Source organism: Aptenodytes forsteri, unplaced genomic scaffold (assembly GCF_000699145.1).
Source record: "Aptenodytes forsteri isolate BGI_AS27 unplaced genomic scaffold, ASM69914v1 Scaffold53, whole genome shotgun sequence".
Taxonomy (NCBI): Eukaryota; Metazoa; Chordata; class Aves; order Sphenisciformes; family Spheniscidae; genus Aptenodytes; species Aptenodytes forsteri.
In genome coordinates this window covers 6,464,489-6,482,055 of record NW_008795909.1, presented here as the reverse complement: position 1 = coordinate 6,482,055, position 17,567 = coordinate 6,464,489, and the positions used below count along the sequence as shown (strand labels likewise).

The 17,567-nt window shown below is 44.3% G+C and overlaps 1 protein-coding gene across 1 annotated transcript in view; it reads right to left on the bottom strand.

The window, feature by feature from the left end:
- Nucleotides 1–17,567, bottom strand: part of CADPS (calcium dependent secretion activator) — a 238,364-nt gene that overhangs the window by 69,534 nt on the left and 151,263 nt on the right. The window contains exons 14-18 of the mRNA XM_019473420.1: nt 15,856–16,043; nt 4,767–4,868; nt 3,772–3,835; nt 2,883–3,006; nt 426–494 (exon numbers count right to left, since the gene is read on the bottom strand). Coding sequence (XP_019328965.1) covers nt 426–494; nt 2,883–3,006; nt 3,772–3,835; nt 4,767–4,868; nt 15,856–16,043 — 547 coding nt within the window. The remainder of the gene's footprint in view (nt 1–425; nt 495–2,882; nt 3,007–3,771; nt 3,836–4,766; nt 4,869–15,855; nt 16,044–17,567) is intronic.

The following is a 17,567-nucleotide window of genomic DNA, read 5'->3' as shown; positions in this document are numbered from 1 at the left end:
TAAAGATCTTATACGCAGGCAAAGAGATGGCTTTTTCCAAGTGTCCTTTATCTGACCTCTAGCTCACTTCTCCCCGATGTAGCTGCTACCTTTTGATTGTGTACCAGTGACAAGCACTTTACAAATTGGGGTTACACAGAAGCAAAGTAAAAATGCATTCAGGTCACGGACATAAAGAAGAACTGAAAAAACTTACAGACGATCTGAGTTTATCACAAACAGATGGGTTAATTGTCTAACCTGGTTTAGGCTGATAAAAAGTGACTGGACTTCTCACACTGGGTTTCACAGACAGAAGCAACAGACAAGCCAATGCTAAAAGACTTGAAGCAAGGAGAGTGAGTTGGTTTGGATCTGGACTTTCTCGAGGTAATGAAAACAGAAAGAGTGAGGACAGCATGGAGAGGAGGGTGGTAGGTACTCACGAATGGTTAAATCCATCACTTGAGAGGCCAAGCAGAAGACAGGATGCTCATACATTTCTCTCTTTTTCCCTATAAAAGAGGATTTGGGCATGCAAGAGGCTTAGGTCAGAGGTAAAGAGGTTATAGGCTATAGGTCAGAGGAAAACTTTATATTAGGTTAAAAGGAAAGTAGCCGTAGAGTATTGTGGGATACACACAGGATAAAAGGAAGGAAAAAAAAAAGAAAAAAAAGGAGGGTTAAAATTGGAGATCTACTGGATTAACCATTCAGCATGCCCATGAGTCACAAGAGAGGCTGTGACCATGACTCTAGAGGTTTGCTCTGAACTGTTTGCAAGAATATAATGATCAAAACGTCATGAATAGAGGGAAATAGAATTCCATTGGTTTAAGGCTCCGAGATACTAAGGATTTCAGCCTTCAGTATCTAAGGCTTTCACAGGTATTTCTTCATAAGCATAGCCTCAAGCACTGCTGCTGATGATTTGGTTTTGCATCTCTGACAAAACTCTCTTAAACGTGTGGCTATTCAAATGTCAGCTTTTAAAAAGCAAGATTTCAAAGCCATGTACGGCGCACAGGAACACATCTCAGCGAGGTAAATTTGTTATTTGCTTTTCTAAGGAAGTATTTGAACACGTAGTGGACTATGCTCATGAAAGAAAACCTGATGCATGCAGCTGGCGGATGTTGGGTTGTTCGAATTAACAATCCCAGCATGCTTGGAAATTGGTGCTACAACCACTTTTATAGAGATAGTATCAAAAAGTGGCTGTGGCCAATCACGGATAAAGGAGGAGAAAAGCAGAAGAGAGCAGGTAGTGTGGAATGAACTATTTCTCTGATAAGGTAGCTGGAAAAAAAAAGGTTTGTTGCTTCAAAGTATTCCCAGACCTAAGTCACAGTGCGAAAAAGAGGGCAGATAATTAACACAACCAAGAAGAATTGAGGCACAAAAGGAAAAGTACACACTAACTGTTCTACTTTGGAAATGAATGCATTTTTACTTACAGATCATAAAGTTTGTTTTTGCATAGATTTATCTGAAAGAAGAGAGCAAATCTTACCAACGAGTTAGTGATATTTACACAGAGAACCTAAGGGAGCCAGCCCTGGGTAGAAGCATCCATCAACAGAAAAGCTGCTTTTGATTCTCAGTCCTTCTCCATCCTCGTCAAGTATATTTAAACATTGCATTTTACAGAATACACCAATTAAAATATCCTGTGAAGTTGAGTACTTCGATAAATTGCCTGATAATACAGTGCTTATGAAACCTTCGTTCCTTCTCTATTTTTGTCACTCATTACCAAGTCAAGAGTTGATAAACATCCTTTTAGTGCCCAATTCTTAAGTGTTTCTCACTGGATGCATAACAATGAATTCATTACCACTGGTACACAATTTGCATCGTTAGACAGAAAAAAAAATGGAAAAAGAGAGGACATGTCATGTACAGAACCTGGACAATTTGTCATATAATAACCCAATTTTTCATGTAAACAAGAACTAAAAACAAATCAGAGGGAGTTTGGGGGTTTTTTTTTCCTCCTCTCAATATTGTCCTAGAGGCATACAACGATAATCTCAGCTGTGGGAAAGCTTCACATCACACATGACAGAAACCCAAAGTCTGGAGCAGAACATACCATTCATATGGAACATACAGGTTTAAGCAATTGGGAACTCGGATAACGTTGGGTAGGAGTTTCAAGTTGGGAACAGCAGCCAACAAGGTACCAACGTAAACTGATCAACATGTAAAGAATGACTGGATCGTAGAGCTTCAGCTAACATGTATCCTCTAGCAAGCTTTAAAATGTCTTTTTGATGGCTACGTGTGTCTCTGGCCACTGGTTATTATTCTCCCGTAACTTAAAAGGTCAGTATCAGCTATGCCGGATTTAGAGTGACAAGACAGAAATCTGATGCAAGTATGGGATCACTGATCAATGACTGCTATGCAAACTGCAAAGACAATGAAACACTCCCAGAAAAAAGACATTTTAAATTGGCTACAAATGATTAAGCATAGATTAAACAGTTTTTCAGCTTCTTATTTTTCATTTGTTTCCTGAACTCCACTGTCACAAGCAATTAGCTGCACTATACCTTCAGCTACAAAGATGACATCCCAAGTATTTCTCAATTTGTTTTTTAAAACCACGACATGAGTCTGAATACTACACCACTGGCCAAATGCACTAACGATCAGAAAAAATAAAAAGCTACAGTTCCTTTTAACTGTTTCCTCTCTCTTTTCCAGAAAAAGAAACGTTTTGCATAGCTTCCATTCTTGACTGCTTCCGAAGCCAAAACCACAAATATGATTCAGAATCACATCAGTTTTATTGACAAGCGAATAAATAGCAAATGAGCTTCTTTTAAATAGCTCCCAGCCACAGTTGCCACCTAGAAATATAACAAAATTTTAATTTCACAAAGAAAGAGCCTTACCTTCAATTTTGGCATACTCTGATAGTCGAGTATAATTGACTAGAGCTGCTTGCTCCAAGCATTTACGGATGACTGTTTTTACCTCCTCTTGAGGGACCGGAGTAACTATGTCTTTCATCAGAACCTTGACACAAGAAAATCTGATTTGTTGTGGCATCGGGCACACAGAACTGCTTTTCTCCAAGCCCAGCACATACATCCATTCCTACACTAGTGCTGTGTGGCTCTTGGGGTATGCGTACAATATGCAGGATCCACTACAAGGTCACCTTGGCCAGCTTGAGACGCGGGACCTACCCCTGCCGTATTATTCCCCTTCTGTATCTGTACCCTATGGCATGCCCTGAAAGCTGTGCTTCTGTTTTTTTAGGGCATGACGTTAAGATCTATCACAACTTCCCCAGTGCCAGGCAATGTTATGCCCTTCCTGGGCTCTGCTGATTGACTTGGGTTTAGGTCTGGGCTTGGCCGTACTGCGTGTTAGCAGAGGTGAGAAGGATGTCGGAGCAACAGGAAGGTAGAAATAGGGATGGGGAGGATGATGGTGAGCAGGTTTCCTATGCCCGAGGGGAATGAGCCTGCCTTGAGATGGGAATTTCACCGGACAGCAGCCAGGCATCGCTTACAAGGGTCTGTGGTGTAGATGCTTGCCAGCGAGATCCTCCACTATCAACACAGCCGCAGGCTGTGCTGCCTTAGTGGCCAGGCTGCACGCTGGCCTCCGAGCTGAAGCAGGAGAGATAACAACCCCACCTAATACCCCACATTTCAGTATTAGCTATGATTAGTTACACATCCTATGCAGAAACAACAGTTCCTCAAGCTCTTCTGGATGGAAAAATACGTGAATACAGGTAATTTTAACTACTCTCTGTGATTCTTAGCTTACCCTTTCCAGCAGCGATAGAGTAGCTTTTAGTGCACCTTCCGGACGGCCAAATGGAAAGCAGTACCTAGAAAAACCACATCACATTAACATCAGACCAGGTGCACACGAACAAGCCTTTCCAGCGCTATAAAGATGCTTTCCTAAATAAGCCCAAGCAATGATCTAGTCTCTCTGCCTGGAATGAGCAGTCTTTCTACAAGGTAATTTTATGAAAGGGTTTGATGGTGTGGACACTAAGGCAGCAAAACAGAGTAAGGGTAGTAATAAGCTGATAGTTTTAGCAGCTTATTAAATCTGGGTGTCACCTGGAGAGTTTTTAGATCTCATAGGAGAGAGTTAAATATCATCTTGTAAAAATGGGAAAAAAAAGCCCCTCTGGAAAGGACACTTCCTTCCAGCCAGAGACCTGGTGATGCACCAGGCTGTAGGTAACTGGCTGAACCAGCCACCGTCCCTGGTGAGTGGCAGCTCCAAGGGGCTCCCGCAGGGACTCTGCATGTGAATGCACATCACCCGTCTGCGTGCAAACGTGCACCACCCGCCCAGGACCCAGCTGGTGTGCAGGGGGCAATTCATTCCTTTTTGTGGGGGCAGTATCCATCCTTCCTATACTGTGACATCCCTGCAGAAAGCCCTGGCTGTCTCAGTACTAGGGAGAAGGGAAAATAAATGGGTAATAACTGAGCAGAGGGAAACGGAAAAATAAGAGGACAAGGGATTTTTTTTGTTGTGTTAAATTTTAGAAAAAATCCACAGCATTACCATGCCTATGGGAGCAAGATGGTTCGAAATATCCTTTAAAGGTTATATATTTAAAAATCACTCTCCAGCTATAAGCATGCTACAGTGCAAACTTCACTGCCCTGCGTAGGTCTGTGCTACTTATGCAAAATTCCTGTATGCATTCAAAACCTGCCTTTTGGCTTTGCTGCTTATAGGAGGGAGCTGGGAGGAAATCAGTCCTCTCACATTCAGCCTGGGCTCTCTGCCTTTACCTAAAATGCGTGATCTGATTCTCCAGAAGCAAACGAAGCCGCTCCTTGATCTCTTCGAAACGCTCTTTCTCGTCTACGGTCACAGTTCCTATCCCGTCAGGCCTGGAGGAGAAATGCCACCAATGACTCAGACTCCGCCTCGCCACCCTGGCAACTCATCCCCACCGCACATAGCATGCTGCCCCTTCGGAAGGGGACGTCACCAACTATGAGACCTGGGACAGAGGATATGCCACCTTCGAAACGCTCTTTCTCGTCTACGGTCACAGTTCCTATCCCGTCAGGCCTGGAGGAGAAATGCCACCAATGACTCAGACTCCGCCTCGCCACCCTGGCAACTCATCCCCATAGTATGTAGTATGCTGCCCCTTCGGAAGGGGACGTCACCAACTATGAGACCTGGGATATGCCACGCCGAGACACGGGTGGTCACGGCAGCACGACTGCCGAGGTATCAAAAATAAATAAAGAAATATCCTCACTCAGAGTGGTCATCTAGATGTAGATCCCCCCCCGCCCCCGCCCTCATTTTTCCTGTGATAGAGAAGTTGGAAAAAGCAGAATCCCCTTTTAAATACAGGTATGTGACAGGGAGCGCAATGCCAGCTCTCACTGCAGGATTGGGCCCATTGCTGGCAAAATAGGGACTCAATTTCTGCAAGAAAATTTGGCTGCTAATTTAACACAATTCACAGTATAAAAGAACATCAACAACAGGCATATATTCAAGCAGAATATAAAATTCTGCACTCCTTCATAACCGCTGAATCACCCCATTATAGTGATTTCTTGAAGCTAACCACCTTCAATATATTCTGCCAAAATGTGCCTAGAGAGCGACATGCATTTTGTATTTGAAAATGCAATGTCTTTTCAGTCATTTAATTTTAATTTATAAAAATTAACACATATTGATACAATTTATCAAAGATTTTCTCAGACTATGTACTACACTTTTGTATTTCAGGAGTGCACAGGAGAGCATTGTGAGACACCCAGGTCCTGCTGCCTTGGGGTATTTCTCATCTTTCACAGAGCACAGTGTGTAGGCGAACCCTGCTGAAGCTCTCCCGGGGCTGGATGATGCGGTGGTCCCTGTGCTCTTCCACCCCGTACCTCTGCCGATGCCAACCCATCCGAGAGCCGAAAGCAGCGATCCCCTCCTTCTCCCCCACACCCACACAGCAAAATACGCCGCGCAGCAGAATCCCAGGCGAGAGGAGAGAGCGAGTCTAATCCATCCACCAAAGGAATCGGCCAGGCAGACAATCAACGGCACCGCTTCCCACTGCCGGCGAGCAAAGTCTATGGATTTGTGTACTCCTGGGCCACTCTGCTGGCAGAGGCGCTCTTTAGGCAATGTAAGACGTCTTAAAATTGAACAAATGTTCTTACTTAAAGGCCTCCTCCAGTGTTCAGCTTAAGCTGCATAAATCCGCAGTACTAGACTGGTTTGGCTATACAAAAGACTTGGCAAGGGATTACAAAGCTTCTAATGAACCTCCTGTCAGGGGTTAATTGGTTGGCTTTATTTTCCTCTTAAAGAATCAAAGGCCCTAAACTTAAAAAAAAAAAAAGCTATAAAAAATTAAAAGCTATAAAATCTGTACAATCACTTCTCCTTGATCCTGCATTTAGTAAGCTCTTAATATCATAAATACGAACTTTGATATTCCAACACAGGTGAATAAACCATTAAAACATTTTGGTAGAGGAACTAGCACAACTTACATGATACTCACTGCAAAATTTTAAAGCTAAATATACATTTAATAAAACTTGCAACATGGACACAGAAAAAGACTCGAATACCAGGGGATGTATTTAAATTTAAACAGCATTTAATCAGAAATCTTCACTTGATTATTTGCCAAATTCAGTTGTGTATTAAGGAAAAAAAAAGGAAAAAAGATTTAGGCTGAAACTTGGATAAAATGTCTCAGCTGGGGAACACATTTCATAAACAGTTTTGGAAGTATGGATCTGGTCTCATTAGTACCTAATTAGGACTAGTTATTTTGAAGAAATTAGAAAGCCACAAAAAAACCAAATTAGATATCTAGCAAAAATTAATGTCTGAACATGCTTAATATATTTTTATTCCAAAGTTCCATAAAATATTTAATATTCAGACAGAGATGTTCATGCCTTTTGTGATGCTGTGCACCTCTCAGCGCCTGATTTGCTCCCAAGCAGAAGAGCAGCTAATTCAAGGCAGACCACAATAAATGCCGTACATTAAGGGGCAGGGTTGAAGCCATTTGACTTTTGGCATTCGGTTCCCCCCCCTGTACCCGTAACAGCTCACAGAGTGTCACTAGGTTAATTGTATCAGCGCTGACAAACGAGGTAGGAAAAGCTGCCTGCCCTGGCTGTGATTTGCTGATGGACTGGAAATGGTCTGAAAGTTATGTTACCCTTTGCTGGGTCAATAACCTCAACGAGCGAGCTTTAATGGCAGGATCTGACAGCTCGAGTTGGGTCGCAGCCCTTTCACATGAATCGCAGTTTCTCACTGTATTCAAAGGGCTTCGTTTTTGCCGGAACTGGTTATCGTTAACATATCGTTACATATCGCCATGTAACGACTCGCGTTGGACACCCAAAACGGGCTGACGTGACAGCATCAGTCGTGTCCCGGCTGGGTGGTGGCGGCTCTGGAAGCATCGCTTTGAAAACACTGACCCACACGAGGATGAAGGGTAGGCTTTGGAGAGTGAACCTCTGGCCAACGTGGCTCTCGCCCAAGTCACGACTCCCCAAGGGATGCTAACCCAACCACCGAGGTGCACGTAGACCACGTAGGCTTAACCTGTGCTCACCCCCTGGTCTTTGCCTTTCTCGGTGTCTTTGTGAGCCAGGAGGACACCAAACCTGGTGGCTCCGGCCACAGCTCCCTCCACGCAGGGCCTGCCGCGTGGTGTAAACGCACGCCGCTCTCACATATCATGCACTGCAAACTTGAGACAATCTACAGGTCAGCTGTAGCCATTTTTGGAGCAGCACGGATGTCTGGAAGGGCCTGCCAACCGAGAGCCATCACCACGGCAAGGACTCCCTTTCTCACCCAGCTGTAGACTATATTGCATCTGACATGATGAGCATCTCTTGAATCTACCTTTCAAATTTTCGGCAAACCATTTTCTCACTGTCCTTCACAAAGTTGACATTTTCGGCAGCATGATAGGAAAGATGTCATGTCGGGTGCTTTTCAAGTTGTTGTCACAGTGGTTAGCACCAGTTCTGTCATCTTTGCTTTCCTCACAATCCCCCATCTTGAGCCATGTCACAAATAATAATACTTCCAATGTTTTTGTCAAATTTCAAATACTATAACCCAGCTGCACATCTTCAGATTTACTAGTTATGTTAATCTTTGTTGCTCATCTTCCCAGAAGCTGAAGCATTAGGAACTCATTAATTAGTGACAAATGCAGGATATACATAGAACTGGAAAAACACTACCCAAAGCCTTGCACTTAATTTATTAGCTCGATAATTTTGAAACCTAATTAAACATTCTACTCACATATACTTTGAAAATGTAATCTTTTTGAGGGAACATATTTATTTTCCCTTTTGCAAGAACACAAAGGGTATATAGCTTAGCATCGTTATAATTTAAGATTCACTTCTGTGCTCTAGACAATTCCAGTACATGGCTGATGGGGCTAAAAAAAATCCCCAGGAGAAGCTCAAGTCACACCAGCTCATTCTGATGCTTATTGGCAATTCTGTTTTCAGCAAAGGTCTCCGCTCAACTTTGATACTTGCTATTTGAACTCATGGACAGAAGCACCGACTCCTCCAGCGAGCAGCATTTCTGCAGCAAGGCTAGCTAAAATGCAGCTGGAGGAAATGGATGTTCTCACATGCAATCCACAACCACATCGTTATTACACTGAAGCAGTGGTGGGGAATGAGAGGAGAGCAAAAGGGTGAAAAAAAGTTCTGTGTGTACATGGCATATACAGAGGCAGGAGGGACAAAATGGGTTTGGGTCTATGAATTCAGGTCAACAAACAACATAAACGTCTCCATCTGTGCGGAGACACAATTTCATCCCATTCTCTATAGCTCCTGCTCACGGACACTTGAGGTGTATGGCAGAAGTTGTGGGCAGAGAGGGAAGCAGAAGGGCAAAAAAGGCAAGAAAAATAAATAAGGAAAAATTTAATTAGAAGTAAACAAGTTTCAGATCACTCCTTCTGCTGCAGATTCACTATGTTGGCTCTGAACTAGTAAATTCCCACTGTAAATATTTCACATGAAAAGTTTTAAATGCCGCTTTCCTAATCCCCCCTTGTTTTTAAGTTTTAAGTCACGAAAACAACAACATCAACAAAGCAGGTGGTGCAATTAAAAGAAAGGGTTGCAATTTAAACAGCAAAAATGATAGTCCTTGTTTAGCTTAGATGGTTTGTGCAAATTCTGGGGTTAATTATAAATTATAATTAGGACCTGTGATCCTAAGGCCACTGCTTTATTCTACAAGCCCCGCCTCCCCCCATGCCCTTTTCTAATTATACCCAGTGCCCCCAGGGCTAGTTATGCTGCTAAAACAAATATATCAAAATGATTTTTTAACAAAGACTAATATATGAAGCAATAGCATGCATTTGTATGCAATTATAAATATACAGTATAGCTTCAGTGGGTTAATCTCTTTGACATAAGCCTGTATGAAATACCATGGCGGCTTATAAATGAAAAGACATATCATCTTTTACACCTTTTATGTTTAACTTGTCTACACTTTTTTTACTGTGGAAAATATTGCTTACACGTAGCAAACAGATCTTTGCACGCACTGTGAGCCCTGGCATACAGAGCCAAGGAAAAAAAAACAATGTCAAAAACTGATGCAAATAATTTGATTTTTTAAGTAACAACTCAAATATAAAACACGTGCTGCCTTCAGCTCCCTTGCTGGTTGCCAGGTGCAGCACATATGAGCTATACAGTAAACATCGATGATTAGTGCCTTGGACGGCATGTGTCAGGATAGGCTTTCAAAGGATCCCTCGCAGGAAGACTTGCCTGCGCGAAGTCCCACCGGTTGCACGGGGACTGGCTCAGGGGACATGGGCAGGACCACAGCTGCCTGCCTGCTGCCTCCTACATCTCCCCAGCAAATCTGACCTGAAAGAGCCCACCTGTTTAGACCCCTTGAAAAAAGCTTATTCAGCAAACATCGATTTTCCCCGACTCCCCTTTCTTCCGGGAATTCACACCGTGCGCGAAACGCCGGTTGAAAGCCCTTTGTTCAGCCCAGCCCTCCGCCCGCTCTCCTGGGCGCTGCCCCAGCCGCCCCCTCAAGATGCTGCAGAGCATGGGAGCCATTTCATCCTCCCAACTCCTGCCTTCGTTTTGCTTGGGCTCTCCTCCACACCGCAGCGCCGAGCCAAGTCACGGCTCATCGCTTCTCATGTGCGATCTACTCCCCTGACGTACCGTGGCTGAACCGGATGGTTTCTGAGCACTGCCATCCTACACCCATTGTAATGAATCACGTCAGCCGGCCGCACGGAGCTGGTTATCTGCTGGTGGCTGGCAAACCACCTCCCTTCGGCACAGACGCCGGATCCTATCCGACAGACAGCCATAACGCACGCCGTGTCACTGCAGACTTATCACGGGGCTGGTTGGGACACGGTGCCGGCACCTAACGAAAGGTTATGGCATTACGCCATGCCAGATTTTAACCTGCCTTACCGCAGCCAGGGCTATGCATCTGAATGAGATGGGGAAACTAAACACAAAGTACTACGGGAAGCATATGAAGATACTGTGATAAAGTGTTCATATATTTACTACTACTTTTAAGGGACCAAAAATGTCCTGTTTTGTTTTTTTAACTAGCTGCATGGAAATCTTGCCTTTGTGTGAAACAGCCAGATATGTATTAGAATACAATGGAAAAAATGACAAATATGTTACGCAGGCTTTTCAATTCCTTGAGGCCTATGACAATAACATAATTTCTGCTGGCTTGCAGTTGTAAAAAACTAATGAAAGCTAATGCTAATGTTAGGTAACGAAAGAGCTACTTCTTGAAAACAAGTCTGATGCTGTAAAATGCAGCTTATAGAGGAAAAAGCAAGTCACTGATATAGCAAATTATTTGAGAGACTTGTAACTGCTTGGACCTTGGGTAAATAGTCATCTAACAACTCACAGAGAATGATGCTGTTCAGTTGTTATTAGACTGGAGGGGATTCAGTCCAGCATCCTGATTTTGATAAGCTCAATGTCTGCTAATACTTAGCATGAGCACATTCAATATTTTAGTCTTATTTTTTAAAGTTTGGAATTAGCAAGCATAGAAAGAGTCTTTTTTGGTTTTAAAGTTGTTATATGTCTAAATCCAAAAAAGGCACATGCAAAAGCAAGGTCACTCCTGAAAGCCACTCCTTTGAAAGGGGCAGGAATCCCTGCTCAAGGTTTAGGTGTTAACGCTGGGCCTGGGAAAGCTGAGCTCAACTTTCTGCTCCGCAACGCCTCTCCCGTGCACAGACAGGGAAGCAGCGAGGCTCCTCTAACACATCGCTTCTCTGCGTGTCAAACGACGCCAGAAGTACTGTCATAGCCTTCCAACGTGAGGACAGTGACAAACATGGAAACAGAAGGCAGGGAAAGACCTGGGCAATCATGTAAAACCTTTCATAATTTTACCCCAAATCATGATGTCTTCTTAAAACCATTCCTACTTCTTGCCTTCACTATTTTTTGGAGGGCTGTCGATAAATGAAAGCGACAGCCTCTATACTATGCTGGTGGTACCAAACCAAAACAGACATCAATAAACACAGAGCGTGTGTTGTCGGATGCCTGAATAACGCTATTCATTTCTTACCTGTCACGTAGGAAAATACATCAGAAATCACAACAGCTTTCATAATGGCAGGACTTTACATAAGGCACCCAGTGATACCTGGTGGACAAAACCCTGTTATCAACTCGCTAGTGACCACAACAGTGAAAAAGCCTCGAGTTCCTCAGTCTTAGTGAAGAGCCAGTACCTGGGTAGCAGAAAACCATCAGCAATCTTTGGCCGGTCCCCGCCTTCCTGACAGCCTGCATGTTACATAGTCAGGTATCTGCAGGAGGTGAAACTTAGGACAAGCGGTTTACATTTAACTCCATTTTTACTTGGAAAAGGATGAAATTAACAGAAAAATTAAGGGGACTGTCATGCAAATAGCAGTGATTTACAGCCTTCTTTTGGAGAGATTATGTCAGGCTTTCAGGGGTCTGAATAAGCTACAGGAGCCCAAAGGAGGGGGGAGAACCAAACCCTGACATATAAAGCAACAGGGCTCCAAAATATCCCCAAAATCACATTTTGACCATTTCACCTGCTGTGGCCGCAGGCTCACCTCCGAGCTGGAGGTACGTTTCCACCAGCAGCCGTCCTGCTCCCGTCCCGGCTGCAGTGTGGTGGCCGTGCCGCCGAGGCGGGAGCCGGACAGGCGCGGAGGCATCGTCCCTGCGCTGACGCCTGTCATCCTGTCAGCCTTGACCTTCAGGCTGTCCTCAGCATCCACACCGCAGCCTGCCCGCACTTCCCCGCTGACTGCGAGCGACTGTTGTCTCGCTGCCTGACCTTACACAAACACGATACAAACAGACAGCCCACCTCAGCTCCATCACTGTCTGCTGCTAATACAGGAGATTGATAGCCACATGAAATTATCTCCCTGTTCGACCTTCATTACCGGGTGGCATATTCTGACTGACAGCCAACCTCATTCCGGAGAAAGCTAAACCACCCGTTTGGGGTTTTTTTACTGTCTAAAAGTGAAGGAACTTCCTTTTAAAAGAAAATTGACGCTTTCTCAGATTCAACAGAAAAAGAAGCCCTTGTTAAACAGAAAAATGTCTCATAACTTGAATCTTTCCCAGACCACCGTGCATACCAGTAACAACGCAATGCATGTCGCAAGGCTGCTCGAAGATGCTCCGTCGGATGCTGTGCTGGGTACCGGGGCAGGCATCCTCCCACCTCTACAAATTTTACACGGAAAGTTTTCAGCTCTGCCACGAGCTATAAGTTTCCCAGGGAGAGCACGGCCAGCCCTAAGGCAACAAGCAACGTATGGTCGCAGCAGGTGGGAGGAAGGGACGTAGCTAAAGCGAACCCGGCTTTACACACGTCGCAACTGCCAGTAAGGACTGCATGGGTAAATATTGGCTTTCCGTCGCTCTCTGCCAGCCAGCTCGCAAATGCATGATGCATGTGGCCTAAGCAGCTTTCTGAAAAGAAATCGTGACTCTTCCGCTCAGATACTCAGATTTCTGACAGTAGACACAAAAGATACGGAGTCGGGTTTTCTCTCAGATCCCCTGCAGTCCCTTTTTGTGACCTCCCGACAGCAGAGGCCAGAAACCGCACCCCGCAGTCTCCGTACCAAACTCCTCTGGCCCCTGGACATTACGCAGAGCCTGCCCGGGGTGAGAAAGTGCAATGCCACAGCCTTGCAGCTCCCGTAATCCCCAGGCAACAGAGACGGCAGCGACCAAGAAGGAATATGAACCTTCAGCCTTCTGATGTGAAGTCAACCATCAGCTAAAGACAGCTAAGTCATAGCAAAACATCTCGTTCCTTTCTTGGAATATTTTAAATGAATTACTCGAATAGCCTGCCCATGGCCGAGTTGCCCGTTTGGCAGCGCCCAGCCATCTCCCGGCAAGGTGCAGCAGCCACACGCAGCCCTGGGCAGCTGTACAGGCACGGGACTGGGGTCTACACACTGCACAGGTTTTAAAGCAAGATATTTTCCTGAGCCCACAACTCTCCAGCCCCACGGGGAGGGAATGACGGGGTGTCACCGTGGCCAGTACTGTCAGATACCTCTTGCCACCGACCCCGATGAAGAGGAGGCTCTGGCTCTGGCTATGCTGGACTCTGTGAAGATGTACACAGGGTAGCCGTGACTTGCATCCAACCTCCTCTCCATTATGGGCCAAGCAGGCTTTGAGCCAGGTCCTGTCCCCAAAACAGCCTCCTGCTGGGATAAGCCCTGCCTATGGAAGAGGGGCGACGGGGGCAGCCAGTTTCCCCTGCCCAGTCTCAACCCCTACATGCTGTGTCAGCCATCTCCTAAACACACGCCTAAAAACCTCAATGCCCTGACCAGCTACGGGACTTGGGTGCCCAAATGCCATCCAACTCCCAGGAGAGTGTACGACCCAAATGCCGGTGCCACGGCGGGTCTCCCCGTGCCGCAGGGACCCAAACTGCCCAGTGTGCTCAGTGACCGAGGAGCCCGGTGCCCTCTACAACACACTTCTGTGCACTGCACGCTTTCGCTTACCTTTTCGGCTCTGGATTCGGCTGGGATTTGGAATCTTTCCTTTTTTTGGACTCCTTTTTGGAATCCTTTTTTGTTTCCGCTTCAGCGGCAGAGGCATGAGACACTTTGCCCCCCTCGCTGTTTGCACTTGGCTGTGACCCACCAAGTAATTCTGCCATGTGTTGGCTTTGGGGAGTGATTGAAACGCGGGGGGCAAGGCCAGCAGCAAAAGTGAAAGAAACAAGAAGAAAGCATGAAAAAACTCAAAATAAAACAAAAGGAAACTAAACTGAAAGCAAACAACTGAAATCAAATAACAATTGGCAAAGAAGGAACGAACGAGCAAAAGAAAGTCAGAACTAAAAAAGAAACTAAGGAAGCAAAAACTCGGTTTCCATGACAAGATATATGAAAGTAACTGCAAAAGCAAGCGGCAGCCTTGCAACGTGAAACCTGGGCAATGTGTGTCATAATTTGGGATGGTATTTACCAGAGGATTTATGAAAACACGTAATTATTTTATAACATTCCTTTCTTCAGCAGCATATGCGGGTTAGAGAGCAATATCTCAAAGTATATAATGAACTTAACAGAAAAAAAGCAGGAAAAGAAGCTGCAATAGATGCTACAGCTGTCAATAAAATAAATACAAAAGGAAAAAGCACAGCTCCAGTTCCTCCCACCAAAGATTTGCCACATTTGAGAGAAAGGAATGGGCTACTTCTGAAATTGAAATTGCTTTGCAACAGAGCAAGATGAAATTTTCAGTTATGTCTAAGCAATTTCCGAGCTGACGTCACATGGACTTTAAATGTGTGCCCGAGGGCTTAAAGCCCTCCTAAACACTGAAGTTTGATACTGCTGCAACTTGTCAGATCCTCTCACACAGCAATTAAATCAGCACAGTGTATCATTTACTTCTACTTATTCAACCCATGACAGTCACATGTACTTCAACTCCATCTTGTCCAGAACTACATCTAGCAGGTGCCTGGGTAAGAAAGTTAAAACCCCTCATTTCTGGATCCTCTACGTGCATTTTTATTGCTTACATTAAACAAGCAACGAAACAAACAAACAAATCGACTATGCCACTAGAAGCGCTGCTGCCAAACATCCACTGTGAAAACAAATTGGGGACTGTTGTGCATTATCCAAGGAAACCTATATTTGACAAAGTCATCCCTTGCTGGCAGGGAGCTGCTAGCCGAGAAGAATTCCTTACCTGTTGCCATGAACATGTGATGCACAAAAGGCAAAGCTGTAGTGAAGTAAGGTGGGGTCAATCATAGCTCCGTTTTCTGCGCGCTCTAGCAAATCTCTGAGGTAGCAGAGATGTCTGTGACAGCCTCTCACTCCATTACGTGCACAATACTCATCTAGCACAAAGACCTGGCCAGGACTAAACCAGCCCTGTTTAGAAATAAAGAGACTTGATTTTAAATATAAGTTATTAAATACAAAGGCTATCAGATTTGGAGGTGTAGTGGTCAACTGTTCTAATAAAAGAAATACAAACCTAAGGCTACGTTAAGGAAAAAGGAGAGAGGTCACTCTTAAACAATACAGTCTGTATATCATCACCCAAACACAGCATATACTCAGTGCAACTGTTAATAAAAACAGATTTGCTACCATTAAAGGGAAATGTCATTTAAAATGCTGAAAAGTTAGGCCAGTTCATGTCAGTGCCTAGCAAAAAAAGAAAAAAAAGAAAAAAAGAAAAAAAAAGACACCTTTAAGATATGACAAAGGTTTGGTTATTTAAACAGCGTGAAAGTAATCTCACTTACCTGTTGCCATGAACATGTGATGCACAAAAGGCAAAGCTGTAGTGAAGTAAGGTGGGGTCAATCATAGCTCCGTTTTCTGCGCGCTCTAGCAAATCTCTGAGGTAGCAGAGATGTCTGTGACAGCCTCTCACTCCATTACGTGCACAATACTCATCTAGCACAAAGACCTGGCCAGGACTAAACCAGCCCTGTTTAGAAATAAAGAGACTTGATTTTAAATATAAGTTATTAAATACAAAGGCTATCAGATTTGGAGGTGTAGTGGTCAACTGTTCTAATAAAAGAAATACAAACCTAAGGCTACGTTAAGGAAAAAGGAGAGAGGTCACTCTTAAACAATACAGTCTGTATATCATCACCCAAACACAGCATATACTCAGTGCAACTGTTAATAAAAACAGATTTGCTACCATTAAAGGGAAATGTCATTTAAAATGCTGAAAAGTTAGGCCAGTTCATGTCAGTGCCTAGCAAAAAAAGAAAAAAAAGAAAAAAAAGAAAAAAAAGAAAAAAAAGAAAAAAAAGAAAAAAAAGAAAAAAAAGAAAAAAAAGAAAAAAAAAGACACCTTTAAGATATGACAAAGGTTTGGTTATTTAAACAGCGTGAAACAGTAATCTCATTTCGGGGATGGGATCGTACGTTCGGCCAGGAGCAAGAAGACTGATCTGGGGGAGAGCACGGAGGATTACACTGAATAATGACTTCTCTTGCATCTGGCAGGTAGGAACGTCCTGCAGACGGAGGAAGGCAGCTCCACAGTATCAGAAAGGGACGTTTCCCACCGTCCTTATTGCGTACTGCTGGCGACGTGCTCTGCCGTCGCCCACCTCCTCGGCATCGAAGCAAAGGGAAGCTCTGCTCACGAGCAGGATTTCTTTACACATCCAGAAACCTCAGACTATTTCTGTCTGTCAGTCCTGAGGGCCTGGTGACACATGGCTTGTGGTGCAATGTCCATGCTCTCGAGGAGGACGCCCTTCCCCGCGAGGGGATGGCTCCGGTGAATGTCTTGGGACAGCCGAAGCGGAGCGCGCCTCTGCCTTCGAGTAAGGCGCTAGCGAGAACAAGAATATTCTTGTAGATTGCTTTTCAAAATGCTGCAAAACCGTCAATATTTACATGGAAATTTGGGTGCTAAACAATTGCTAAGACGCAGCTCTGGAATGCATCAAGCTGCAAAATCTTTCATCGTTTAATTGAAAAGTTCCTGCAGCGGGCGGGAGAGTAGTTGAGGCAGAGCACTGCCCCTATAGGCAACTTCTTTGCCACCCCATCTGTTACCCCAAATGCTACATCTTAGAAACAACACTGCTGTGAAAGATTAAAATATATTTTCTACCACTCAGATGACACCAAATCTTTTCTAGATGCCAAAATAGCTGCTTTGAAAAGAGTTGAAGAAATATCAATTAAGAGCTCAAAGACATAGAGAAGGATTTGCTCATCCTTATTGGGCCAACTCCAAAACAGATTGAGAGAAGAATTAAAATAATGAGGGGAAAATGATAGATATAGGGAGTAGCTACAGTGCTGGGATCACTAGAAGTGCACATTTCAAAATGAAGCCACGGAACAATGCAGATGGGACGGCACTCTGGAAGGCTATTTTTTGGGAGGGGTATATTTGCCTCCACTGCTTTTAATGGTATTTTTGTTTGCTTTTTGGTTGGTGGTATTATGCTTGATTCTGGATTTCTTTACGTTGCCTGTT